This window comes from Dasypus novemcinctus, chromosome 28, assembly GCF_030445035.2.
Source record: "Dasypus novemcinctus isolate mDasNov1 chromosome 28, mDasNov1.1.hap2, whole genome shotgun sequence".
Lineage (NCBI taxonomy): Eukaryota > Metazoa > Chordata > Mammalia > Cingulata > Dasypodidae > Dasypus > Dasypus novemcinctus.
The window spans coordinates 34,679,867-34,692,545 of NC_080700.1; the positions used below are offsets into that span (position 1 = coordinate 34,679,867).

Below are 12,679 nucleotides of genomic sequence, written 5' to 3' on the forward strand. Positions count from 1 at the left end.
CCCTCCTTCCTCTTCCACGTTGACCTGTTCCTCGTTGATTTTCCCACTGTACCTTCTATCCCAGCAAATACTAAAACCCAGCTTCACACAGATGGGGTTTTTGTTATTTTTCTTGAATATTTTTATACATCACTCTTCTCATGTAACAACAGAAACTGAATATGAAGCTCTGATGTTGATATAGAAGGATGACTTAGAGTCTTTGATTCTATCCCTGTTGTGCTATTATTTTAGCTTTTTATTTTAAAAAATCTCTTGAATTCACTCTTTGTTTCTGTCTCACAGACACAAAATATAAATTTTGAGTTAATCAAAAGCTTTTGTTTTTTTCTCACGATGTAGAACAAATCACCTGCCGCTGCAGTTACAGAACCAGAGACAAATAAATTTGACTCCACTGGCTATGATAAGGACTTAGTGGAAGCTTTGGAAAGAGATATTATTTCTCAGAATCCCAATATCCGATGGTAAGTTACGTCACACCAAAATAACTGGGTGCTGATGATGCTTTTTGGAACTGGACTGTTGGGGCACACGAGGGGACTCACTTAAGATGGGCGCTTGAGGACAGCACTGGTTGCACTCACCCAGGGCATAACCCGGCGTGGAAGTCCGTGCTGTGGGCTGGGCCCGCGCAGGTCTGTCACAGACCTTCCTTCTTAGGTAAGAAGTTCATTCTCTTGATGACATCATCTTATGGCGAAGAGCCAATTAGTTTTTATGCATGTGTGGTACTTATTATCTAAAGATTTATCTTATAGATACTGCTTTTTCCCCCATTAGAGCAGTGGTTCTTAACTTTAATATTACATCTACTCACAGAATTGTAACCCATCACAAATCATAAAAGCTCACTTTTCCACAATTTAGGTACATTCTCTTACATATTTTCTTTTAAAACCGCGTGAGGATTAGGGCAGTGGATGTGGCTTAAGGAGTTGGGTGCACCTGCCTACCACACAGGAGGTCCTGCGTTCAGTTTCCAGTGTTTCCTAAAGAGGATGAACAGACACAGAGCGCAGACAATAAGCACAAACAACAGGGGGCGGATAAATAAAATCTTTTTTTTTTTTTAAATCTTAAGGATTATTAGTTGTGGTTTTGGGTGACATTTTGAAAATAATTTTGTTGCTTTTACTTCTATAATGAATGTGTATTTGTACAATAAAAGTGTTCTTTTCGTAATGAAAAGTGCTGTGTGCCAGTGGGAGTGGCAGCTGTGCTGGGGTTGGATGACTTGAGGGTAGTCTCTGAGCTGCTCTTCACCTCGGCGTCTTCCTCTTCATGGTCTGGGGCAAAGCAGCAGGGTTGGAACTTTGGTCTTTACGCGCTCCTCTCCTTTATGCTTCTCTAACGGACTCCTTGTCTCTAAATCATGGGGTTGCTGGGAGGAGCATCAGGAGACCAGGAACTCGGGAGGTGACAGTGATCGTCCTTACGAGTGGTCTCATGGGCCTGTGTTATCAGGCATCAAGTTGAACTCACTCCCGAGGCCTGGGGCTCACACAGTGCCCCTTGCATGTGCCGGTGGACGTGGCGGGCCCCAGCCCAGGGAGCTCTGTGAGCCGGTAAAATCCCCTTAGGCTGGGGCATCTCAGGAACGGCTACCTGGGCTTAAATATATAAATATCATCTGAGGGGTTGTTGATAAAGTGCCTTCTCTTTCAGGGATGACATCGCTGATCTAGTAGAAGCTAAGAAGTTGCTCAAGGAAGCTGTGGTGTTACCTATGTGGATGCCAGAATTCTTTAAGGGCATTAGGAGACCATGGAAAGTAAGTTCATTAGCGTGATGGTCTTACCAGGGCGAATGGCAAATACATTGCTATAGAGTCGCTGCCTTTCTTTTTTTTTTTTTTCAGGATTTATTTATTTATTTCTCTCCCCTTCCTCTCCCTCTCCCCCTCCCCGTTGTCTGCTCTCTGTGTCCATTTGCTGTGTGTTCTTCTATGTCCGCTTATATTCTTGTCAGCGGCAATGGGAATCTGTTTCTCTTTCTGTTCCATCATCTTGCTGCGTCAGCTCTCCATGTGTGCCTTGCCACTCCTGGGCAGACTGCACTTTTTTCACACCAGGTGGCTCACCTTACGGGGTGCACTCCTTGCACGTGGGACTCCCCTATGTGGGGGACACCCCTGCGTGGCACGGCACTCCTTGTGCGCGTCAGCACTGCTTGTGGGCCCGCTTACTACACTGGGTAGGAGGCCCTGGGTTTGAACCCCGGACGCTCCATCTGTTGAGTCAAATCCGCTTCCCCACTGCCTTTCTTTATTGAGGGAGATATGAGGAGAGAGTGTTGTAGGTTAAAAAAATTTTTAATTAAAAAGCTTATGTTGTGTTATTCATAATTTTGTGTTAGGGCAATAGTTATTGCAAGGAACCTGGAGTAAGGAAAAGGTACAGTGTGACCTTTAGAAAGCGGAATACACAGCAGATTTAGAACAGGAATGTAGATGCGGCTATACGCTCGCCAGCCAGTGCACACACACTCCATTTTATACGTCAGGCTTTTTATATGTAATTTGTATCCTGTGTTTTTGGGAATTGTTCTTTAACAGTTAATGAGAAAAGTATCTGCTTTTTTTCCAGGTTTTTTGGTTTTTTTTTGTTTGTTTTTTAAGTATAACGTGGCAGGCTTTTTACCTCAGAGGTTGTAAACTGTATGTCCTCTGAAAAGGACTTTAAAGTTGTGGGCTGATCTGAAAGGAGACTGTCAGAAAACTTTCCTTGGATTTAGAAATAAAAGCTTCTGTCTTATTTCGCACTTAACTATCACTAATATATAAAATCCTTTAAATGTTAAGCAACAAGTGTGATACAAAATTGTAGACACACTTTTGAGTACAAATATTTGAAAAAAATACACCTAATTTGGGCAAAAAGACTAGCAGGAAATATACTGAGATTAGTAGTGCCAATGTTGGGGGGTTTTTCATCTGAGTTCCAAAATTTAAATAATGGAGAAAGGGAATTGTGATGAAGTCTCCTTCTGCCTTTCATTGGTTTTAATATATTATGATAAATTGGTTGAAATCGGTTCTTTGGTGATGGAATTCTTGTGAGTTAGAACAAATAACGGCAGCCTGTGCGCAGGGTGGTAAACCCCTTGCTTACGCTGTTCTATTCCCGACAGGGGGTGCTGATGGTCGGCCCACCTGGCACGGGGAAGACCCTCCTCGCGAAGGCCGTCGCGACAGAATGCAAGACGACCTTCTTCAACGTCTCTTCATCAACTCTCACCTCCAAGTACAGAGGAGAGTCTGAGAAGCTTGTTCGTCTTCTGTTTGAAATGGTGAATGTTTGAGACAACTCTGTGACTCTTTCCTCTAGAAGGAAAGATCAGGACTTGTGCCTGTCGCCAGTGTGTGGACTGGCTGGGCAGGGTGGCGTCTTGCCCAGTGCGTGATTCCTGTACACTGAAAGCCCACGGCGTTTCCCAACGTGAATAGCTCCTTTTCCTCTGGCGCCTGCTCTCCCTCAGTGCTGGTTCATGGGCACGCTCACATTACGGGATTAAAATTCCTAATCGGCTGTAGGGTTTTTAAATTATTCTTATGCCTTTTAAATCAGTAGGCTTAGGTACATGATGGTAAATGCAGTGTGTAGGGGGTTGGATAGGGTCACCCCCCCCCCCCCCCAAAATTCATGGCCACTCACACTTTCAGGAGGTGACCTAATTTGGAAAAAAATCTCTGCTCGTGTCATTAGGTAAGAGTAGCGTGGGCTCTGGATCCAGTGACAGGTGCTCTTAAAACAGGGGACGGCCTCTGCCTCCTCTTCTCACGGCCACAGGGAGAAGGCCACGGGGAGAAGAGGAGGAGAGGCTGTCCCTCGGGAGGCTGAGCGGGCAGGGAAGCTGAGAGCGTGGTGCTGCCAACACCTCGGTTTCAGCTTGTGGCCTCCAGAGCTGGGTGATGAGAAGTGGCTGTAGTTTGAAGCCACCCTCAGTCTGTGGGACTTGTTAGGGCCGCCCTGGGAAATCAAGGCACAGAATTTTAACATTCAGGCTGAAGGGTGAAATGAAACTTTTTTAGGTCACCTCCAGTCTCTTAACCACACCAAATACCTTGAGTTAGTTCAGTGGCTCGATCTTTGGATTAAGTTCTTCCTAGAGTTTCCTTTTCCTTCTACTTCCATACATCCGGGTACCAGTAGGAGGAGAAATGGAATTCATCAAGTTCTGGGAGAGTGTTTGGGTTGAATTCAACAGCTTTTAGACTTCAGGATTTAAGTTTCACTGATGAGTTCCCTTCCCTCAGTGAAGAAACAGTGTAGTAGGGCAGGGCCTGCTTACCACGGAGAGAGTGACAAAGCCGTGGCGTCCCCAGTCCTCCTGAGCCACGCCCAGGCGACCTGCAGGTTTCCTGTCCAGGCCCACATGAAACAAGCCGAGGAAGCCCTTCCAGCGCCAGGTGTTCCTTTCCTCGAAGGTCTGCTTCCTGTTTCAATTCCCTTTTTCTTTCTCTTTCTACTTTGGTAATTCTACCAGGATGCAAATTTTAACGTGTTCCTAATAGCTCATTCTTATTCCTTAGCATAAATAGGAATCAAATGGAGAACTTCTTAGGTCATTTTGAAAAATCATTGTGCCCATTGTTTCAGGAAAAAACAATGTCTTACCAGTCAGTATTCTCAAATAACTAAGCCCTTAAAAGACTTAAGTTAAATAGCACATACAGTTCAGTGTGCAGTTGTTAGAATCAGGTAGCCTGGGTTCAAAGCCCACCTGCCACTTTCCTAGCTGGGCAAATTGCTTTATCTGTAAAAAGAGGATAAGTAACATGGGCTATTTCTGTAATGTTATGAGGGTAAAACAAGCTAATACTTGTAAACAGCTAATACATGTAAATTGCTTAGAGTCCGACTCAGAAGGGTGCAATAGATACAAGCTGTTGTACAGTTTAAGAACTGCTTTGTCTGTTTATTTCCCTCCTCCCTCCTCTCCCCCCCGTTGCTGTCTGCTCGTCATCTTTTTAGGAGGCACCAGACACCGAATCCAGGACCTCCCATCTGGTAGGCAGGTGCCCAACTTCCTGAGCCACATCCCCCTCTCTCAACACAGTGTTTCACATTTCAGAAAAATAACCGCTTTCTTCTGTGGAGGAAGTTTCTTAACTAAGTGCTGATTTTTTATAGAGAGGTTTCTGAAGGCGTAATGTTATCGCTGGTTGCTGGGGAAATTCACAAACCACCGTTAGAGACCTCGCTGCTCCTCCTGGAGTGTCCTCCCCTGAGCTGTCCCCTTGAGCAGGGCTCAGTCACACTCCATGGCTGCAGTCTGGAGCGCCTGCCCTTGTGCCTGGTGGTTAGAGCTCATGTTTGAAATTGAAAGCAGTTTCAGTTTTTTCTCTTAGCCCCGTGGACGCTCTCACGAAGCAGTTGTACTGCCTCTGCATGTCTTGGTTTACAGCTCTCTAGATGCTGGGCATGCGTCATGGCCTCTATTTTAAATAAGACCCTGGACTTGGTGAAAATCTCTGCAGGGTTTTCCACACGGCAAGGTAACAAACTGAACACAATAACTTGAGAAACCTATTTTAAAATGTTGGAAACCCAGTAAATGACGGGCCATGTACCGGGGGGTTTTCAGAAGTTTTAGATTTGTAGGTCTAGCTGGGCCCAGTGGTTTTCTTGGATTTTAGAAACATATACTGAACATATACTGAGTCTATCAATTTCTTGCTGACCTTTAGCTCTGTGTCCTTCTGGGCCGGCTTTGCTCTTAGGCCCGAGTGGTGGCTGGATGTCCATGGGGGCTGCAGTCCTCCAGTGCTGTCCTTACGGTAACCGCGGGAGCCCAGCTCTCCTCAGTTGACTGTCTGCGTCACTTGCCTCTGCCTGAACCTTCTTGGTGGTTGAATGTCAAGAGTGACCCAGTGGGTGGGCTCAGCCACAGCCCTCGAGCTCCCTGGCCTCTCTTGAAATAGTGGAGGAAGTGTGGACAAGGGAGGAGCTGTGAGAGGCTTCTTGACCGGCAGTGGATGCTGTGCAGGCAGAAACACTTGGCGCCCACTGAGCTCTCCCAGGTCTCTCCTGGGTCACCCAGAACCATTCTCCCGCTCCCCAAGTGTTTGAGGAAAACCAGCCTAGTGTGTTTGCTTGGAGTAGTATCAAACAGATTGAAATTTAATTTTTGTGGCTGTAAATTCTGTTTGTAGATGGTACCTGGCTAGAATTTCAGTAGGGAATTTTCTTGGATGCTTTAACGATAAGTTCATTCTCTTCCCCTCTCCAGTTCTTGAAAATAAAGCACAAATTTTTTATACATAGAACCTAAAATCCAAGTAACAGCTCTATTAAAAATGAGATCTGGACGGAATAGATGACTTAGAATTCAAATTTTCAACTAGGAAAAAGAAGTGAGATTAAAATGTTAGCATTTTCTAAGTTAAATAGACTAAAACTGAATCCATAGGAGGCACAGTGCTTTCAGCAGTTGCCTTTAATGCTTTAGTAAGTTATACCCCTTGTAGTCCAAAACAAACTGGTAAGACTGAGGATATGTTCAAATCTGTCCTGTCCATTTGCCGTTTTTATTTTGAGAAAACCCTTTAAAATGATGTTTGTTCATTCAAATTCTCTTCTGAGGAATCTTTGTCATCATTTAGGTTCAAACTTTCTTGTGCGGTGATTCTGTAAATATGGGTATTTCTTTGAATGTTCTAAAAATGATTCACAACAAACTTTAGGTATTGTAGTAAATTGTTTCCTTAAAATGTTAAAAGCAGTATGATAATGTGGAGTCTTACGCAGCTGTTTAGTAGAGTAATACCTGTCTGAGGCTTATATAATGGATCAGATTATTCTTCCCTGTTCTTGGGTTTGAGGAAGAAATACATTTAAAGTGCTTATAATATATATATAATACATAAGCTTATAAAATACATACTCTTATATTTTAATGGTTAATATTCAGCCTTGAAAAGGAATGAATTTCTGGTAGATGATACAGCACAGATGCACCCTGACGTCAGTGTGCTGCATGGAGTCAGACGGACACAAAAGGCCAAGTGTCTGAGGATCCTGTTTACACAAGTGTCCAGAGCAGGCGATTCCAGAGAGACCGAGAGGAGATGATTGGGTGCCAAAAGCTGACAGGGAGAAGAGGATGGGAAGTGACTGCTAATGGGCAGTTTCCTTTTAGGATGATCAGAATATTCTGGAATTAGTCATGGTGATTGTACAACATTGTGAATTTACTGAAAACCACTGAATTGTACAGAAATGGTGTATTTCATGTTATGTGAATTTTATCTTAGTGAAAAAAATGTGCCCTGTTAATTGACTCTTCTCATTGACTACTTAGGATAAAAATATACTTTTATTAGTCATAGGGAGAGAATGGCAATTTAATTAGAGTTTCTTAGAGGACATGTATATGCTTTTATATATATATTTTTAAAAGCAGTTTTATTTACATACCATACAGTCCATTAAAAGTGTATAATCATTGGTTCTCAGTATAATCACAGAGCTGTGCTTTTATTACCACAATCAATTTTAGAATATTTTTATTGTTTCAGAAAGACAAACCCCATTACCTTTATTCCCCCTATTATTGACACAGCGTTGCTGTGGTACCTGTGCTACAGTTAATGGAAGGATATTGAAATATTACTGTTGACTGTGATCCGTAGTTTGCATTAGGTATATTTTTTCCCATATACCCCCCTTCCCATCATGAACACCTTGTAATAGTGATATAAATTTGTTCTAGTTCATGGAGGGACTTTCTTATATTTGTACTATTAATCACATTCATCATCCTAAATAGTTTTATTTAAGATAATAGTTCTTCCTAACCAAATTTTTACTAGAACACTAGAGTATCAACTTGGATTTACCTTTTCCCACAGTGGTTATCCAAGTCGTTGTAGTGTATAGGATAATCCTGTATTTATATCACTCATCAATAAATAGTTGCATTATTAAGTGGAACAAAAAAATTTGTCGTGTAATATTTAGGTATATTATTATAAGACTACATAAGAGACTATTTCAGCTTTTCTAATTCTACCTCCCACCCCAAGTATTAGGGCCAGAGGGAGAGGTGCCCAGTGTGGCGGGCTCATCAGATGTTTTCTAATCACTCAGATGTTTTCTAATTGCTAACTTGTAGATTATTTCAAAATGAAAACCTGGTATTGCATTATTTCTTCCCTTAGGCTCGATTTTATTCTCCAGCCACCATATTTATTGATGAGATAGATTCCATTTGCAGTCGCAGAGGGACGTCTGAAGAGCACGAAGCCAGCAGGAGGGTGAAGGCAGAATTGCTGGTTCAGATGGACGGTGTGTTGACAAGACCAGACTTGGGGCGGGCAGCTGGATTGGTCCCAGCTCTGGTGGGTCAAGGGGTACCACAGGCTAGCCCCAGGCTTCTTACGGGGGTTCCTGACTCCTACCATACCACCCTCCTGCGATAGGGGCAGCAAGTATTGAAGTCTAGGCCAGTTTCCTGGAGATTGATGGTGATAAATCCGGTACCCTGAGCCCTTTGGCATATGAAGTGATCTCCTTTCTTTTAGTTGTGAAATTGAAATAAATGCAAATTGGATTTAGAGGATCTATATGGTTTTCAAAAAAAATTTTTAAACTGGTAGTCTTGTGTTTGCATATCATAAAAACTCATTTTTCTTGGACTACTTCTCAGTTAGCTTTAAGTGTTCAAGAAGTTCAAAGATCCATACAATTTTGTATTGTGCTAAATATTTGGTACTTAAGTATCTGAACTTCGTTTTGTAGCATCTTGGCGATTTCTTTTTTTTTCTCTCTCCTTACCTTTCTTTCAGGTGTTGGAGGTGCTTCTGAAAATGATGACCCTTCCAAGATGGTTATGGTTCTGGCGGCTACTAATTTCCCCTGGGATATTGATGAGGCCTTAAGACGACGGCTTGAGAAAAGAATCTATATTCCACTGCCCTCAGGTATTTTCATTTAAATCTTATCTGAAAGTTCACATTAATGCTCAGGTGTTTGTGTGTAGAAATTTCAAATTCTTGTATTTATGAACTTTCTTTTAAGAAACATGTTGGATATCTGGCCATTCGAGTTTGGCTAGATCTAGAGCCTGAAAACACTGGCTACTAGGAAATTAAAACTGTAGTAAGAAGGACTCCTGAATCTTCAAGCACATGGGCTCCAAGAATTAGAAAACTCACACAAAAGAGACTTGAGAAATAATGATACAATGTGTTTATGCCAAATGCATATATTTTAAAATTTGTGTTTCTGCCATTAGCAAAAGGCAGAGAGGAGCTGTTACGAATAAGCCTGCGCGAGCTGGAGCTGGCTGACGACGTTGACCTTGCTGGCATAGCAGAAAACATGGAAGGCTACTCAGGTGCCGACATCACCAACGTGTGCAGGTAGGGGTTATTTTGGAAGCCTAATTCGTGTGGGCATCAACTTCTATTATAAAGTTTTTAGTGCTGAAATAAGAAAAGTAAAGACCCACATTACAATCTGTAGTCAGAGACACAAGTTAGTGTTAACAGGCCTTGGTCAAGTATCTGGATATATTACATGTCATGAAGAGCGTCCAGTTCGTTTGAAAGCTGTAAGTTCAGGAAGCTAAGGTTAGAACAATTTGTATAAAATAGAAAATCAATAATTGTCTTGGTGCATTCTTTCCCTGTAGTGTTATGTGGGAAACAGATTATAAAACATACTGATTTGGTATATCCAAGGAGAGTACAATCTCATTTTCGGTGTAGGTGAGGTGACAGAACAGCAAAAATAAAAAAGACTGCCTCTGATCTCTTTCACATAGCTTTTGTCCTAATATAAGACTCATTTAGAGGCTTATTAACAAGGCGCTTGAAATTCAATTCCTAGCTTCCTGTTATACCCTTTTACTTGTTCTTGGGTTTCATGCTCAGTCTGGTTACTTAATTAGCATCCATATTTCACTGAGGAAGATAAAACTATTAAAACATAACCCAGAGCATTCTTATATTCTCATACAAAATTCTACGTAAGAATCGTGTGTGTCTGTACTAGGATCATAATTACAGAATTTTATAATACATGCATTGAAAAATGTTCTAGTCAAAGGTTTTCTTTCATTTAATCAAAATGTCGATACAGGTAAGCTTTTTAAAATAAATTCTAATACCTAGGGATGCATCCTTGATGGCAATGAGAAGACGTATTGAAGGTTTGACTCCAGAGGAGATCCGCAATCTTTCAAGAGAAGAAATGCATATGCCTACCACTATGGAGGATTTCGAAATGGCTTTAAAAAAGGTTTCTAAGTCAGTATCTGCTGCGGACATTGAAAGATATGAGAAATGGATATTAGAGTTTGGATCATGCTAAATTCTCACATGTGAACTGTGAGAAAACCTGCCTTACCTGTTTGAATAATTATTAAATGTAGTATTTTCATTGCACTGAGTGCTATATTTTTTTAAACTTTCATGATAAGATTTTTTTTGAAAACCTTATAATTGTACTTAAATAAAGGTACTTTTTTAAAGATGCAAACAACTTTGTTTTACTTTGGCATTACCTGATTTTTATTTCAGACCACAAATGTTGCAAGAGAAATGCTCTTACTTAAGCTATGAAAACTCTCTTAACTAATTAAAGACAGCGAGGCCAAATAAAACGTCCCTCCCTAGTGTCCTGCCCCCACACGTCCATACTCATCTACCTCTAAAGTTTGTCGTTTTTAAGAGACTGTTTTCTTGGGCTTTGTTTTTAAAATGATGGTTTGTGGTCAGCATTTAAAAAAAACGGAATGAAGTAGAAAGTACCATTGTATCACTTGGAGTAAAGGCAAGAACTGTCTGTACTAGATCACGGCGTAAACTGTATGTCAACATGGGTGATGTTGAAAAGTGAGAGCCAGACTCTGCTGTTGGGCAAAGAGCGCGGTGCTTGGCCCACACGCCCACGAGCTCGTCCTGGGCCTGGGATGCTGGTGGGCTCCTGGTGGACGTGAGCCTTGGCGTCAGCACTGTAATTACTGTCCAGATCAAACATGTCCTCCTCCCGTGGCAAGACAGGACTGCTAACATGTAGACAGCTCTCGCTTCATTTTAATAGTTTCTAATGGTCAGAGAAACTCTGAACGCAAAGTTCACCTTAACAAAGCTGACTGAGGGAGCAGAAAAGGACAAGAAGTTTCTTCTTGGTACTGTGGGAAAGAAGGGATAGGATAAGCCATGGTCCCTGTAGCAGTTTGATATGGTTATGAATTCCAAAACTAGACATTGGATTATGTTTGTACTTGTCTGTACCTGGGTATGATTAAATTATGATTAGGGCTTTGATTAGGCCATGTCAGTAGGGTGTTGAGTCGCGGGACTCACAGATAAAAGACTTGGCAAAGGACGGAGTTGGAATTTTGATGCTGGAGTTTTGAATTTGGATTTTTGATACTGGAGCCTTGAGCTGGAGCCCAGGAAGGTAAGCACACAGAGGAGCTTGGTTGTGAGGGAAGAGAAGTGAGCCCCGGGAAGAGAGGAACCCTGAGCCCCAAGAGGCAAGCCCTGGGAAAGGAGGAACCCAGGAAGCCTGAACCCTGGCAGCCATCAGCAGCCATCTTGTTCCAACATGTGGGAAAAGACTGTGGTGCGTTATGGCCTGGTAACTGTTAGTTTCTACCCAAATAAATACCTGTTATAAATACCAACCAATTTCTGGTATTTTGCATCAGCACCACTTGGCGACTAAGACAGTCCCCAAGGCAGAGTCAGATCCCTCAGTTTGCACAGGTTGGGCAGAATAATTAGGTCCAAGCCGCTTTCTAACCATTACTGCCCACTGACGGCACCCGTAGCTGAGACCTTAGACAGGTTTTTTCTCTGTTACTAAAGTGCCTAATGGGCGGCGGACTTGGCCCAGTGGTTAGGGCTTCTGTCTACCACATGGGAGGTCTGCCGTTCAGACCCCGGGCCTCCTTGACCCGTGTGCAGCTGGCCCACGCACAGTGCTGATGCGCTCAAGGAGTGCCATGCCACGCAGGGGTGTCCTCCCTGTAGGGGAGCCCCACACACAAGGAGTGCACCCCGTAAGGAGAGCTGCCCAGCGCAAAAGAAAGTGCAGCCTGCCCAGGAATGGTGCCGCACACAGAGCTGACACAAGATGACACAACAAAAAGAAACACAGATTCCCATGCCGCTGATAAGGATAGAAGCAGTCACAGAAGAACACACAGCGAATGGACACAGAGCAGACAGCTGGAGTGGGGGGAAGAGGGAGGGGAGAGAAATAAATAAAAAATCTTTAAAAAAATAACGCAGAGTGGGGTAGCTCAGTGGTTGAGCGCTTCCTTCGCAAATACTCTTGTAACAAAGCATATACAATGAAGCAACCAACCAAGGAAAGAATTTCCTTAACACTTTCAATAAGGCTCTTTTAAATTACCTTTTTTGGAGAGGTTGGGAAGGGTAAAGAAAATGTCACTGTCTTGGGAAATAAAGTACAGCATGCTTTCCTCCAAAGGAACAGTGTAGTTTGAATGTCTGAGGATTCCCTGATTCTTGACTAAAATATCAATTTCGGTCACATCCTTCTGTTGTGCCTGTGAAAGAAAAAAATAAGCAGTTACTCTTTATTTTAAATAATGGCACAGCCCCATAAGATGAATTTTACAGCCTGATTTCTGTGTCTAAGGAACTTGTCCCATTCAGACAATTTCCGTATTTTTCCCCTCTGTGGGGCATGTAACC

The 12,679-nt window shown here is 42.5% G+C and overlaps 1 protein-coding gene and 1 long non-coding RNA gene across 4 annotated transcripts in view; one reads left to right on the forward strand and one right to left on the reverse strand.

Moving 5' to 3' along the window:
- Positions 1–10,487, forward strand: part of LOC101437744 (katanin p60 ATPase-containing subunit A1) — a 52,560-nt gene extending 42,073 nt beyond the window's left edge. For both annotated transcript variants that reach the window (XM_058289586.2, XM_058289587.2), the window contains exons 5-11: positions 343–467; positions 1,669–1,774; positions 3,133–3,291; positions 8,165–8,291; positions 8,792–8,926; positions 9,241–9,367; positions 10,121–10,487. In XM_058289586.2, the coding sequence (XP_058145569.1) occupies positions 343–467; positions 1,669–1,774; positions 3,133–3,291; positions 8,165–8,291; positions 8,792–8,926; positions 9,241–9,367; positions 10,121–10,319 (978 nt within the window). In that variant the 3' untranslated portion in view covers positions 10,320–10,487. The remainder of the gene's footprint in view (positions 1–342; positions 468–1,668; positions 1,775–3,132; positions 3,292–8,164; positions 8,292–8,791; positions 8,927–9,240; positions 9,368–10,120) is intronic.
- LOC111764390 (uncharacterized) overlaps positions 4,900–12,679 on the reverse strand; it is a 77,812-nt gene continuing 70,032 nt past the window's right edge. Inside the window, exons 3-4 of one of the 2 annotated variants that reach the window (XR_011647723.1) lie at positions 12,375–12,531; positions 4,900–9,430 (exon numbers count right to left, since the gene is read on the reverse strand). This is a non-coding gene — a long non-coding RNA (uncharacterized lncRNA). The remainder of the gene's footprint in view (positions 9,431–12,374; positions 12,532–12,679) is intronic. The other variant, XR_009183891.2, reaches the window with a different exon arrangement.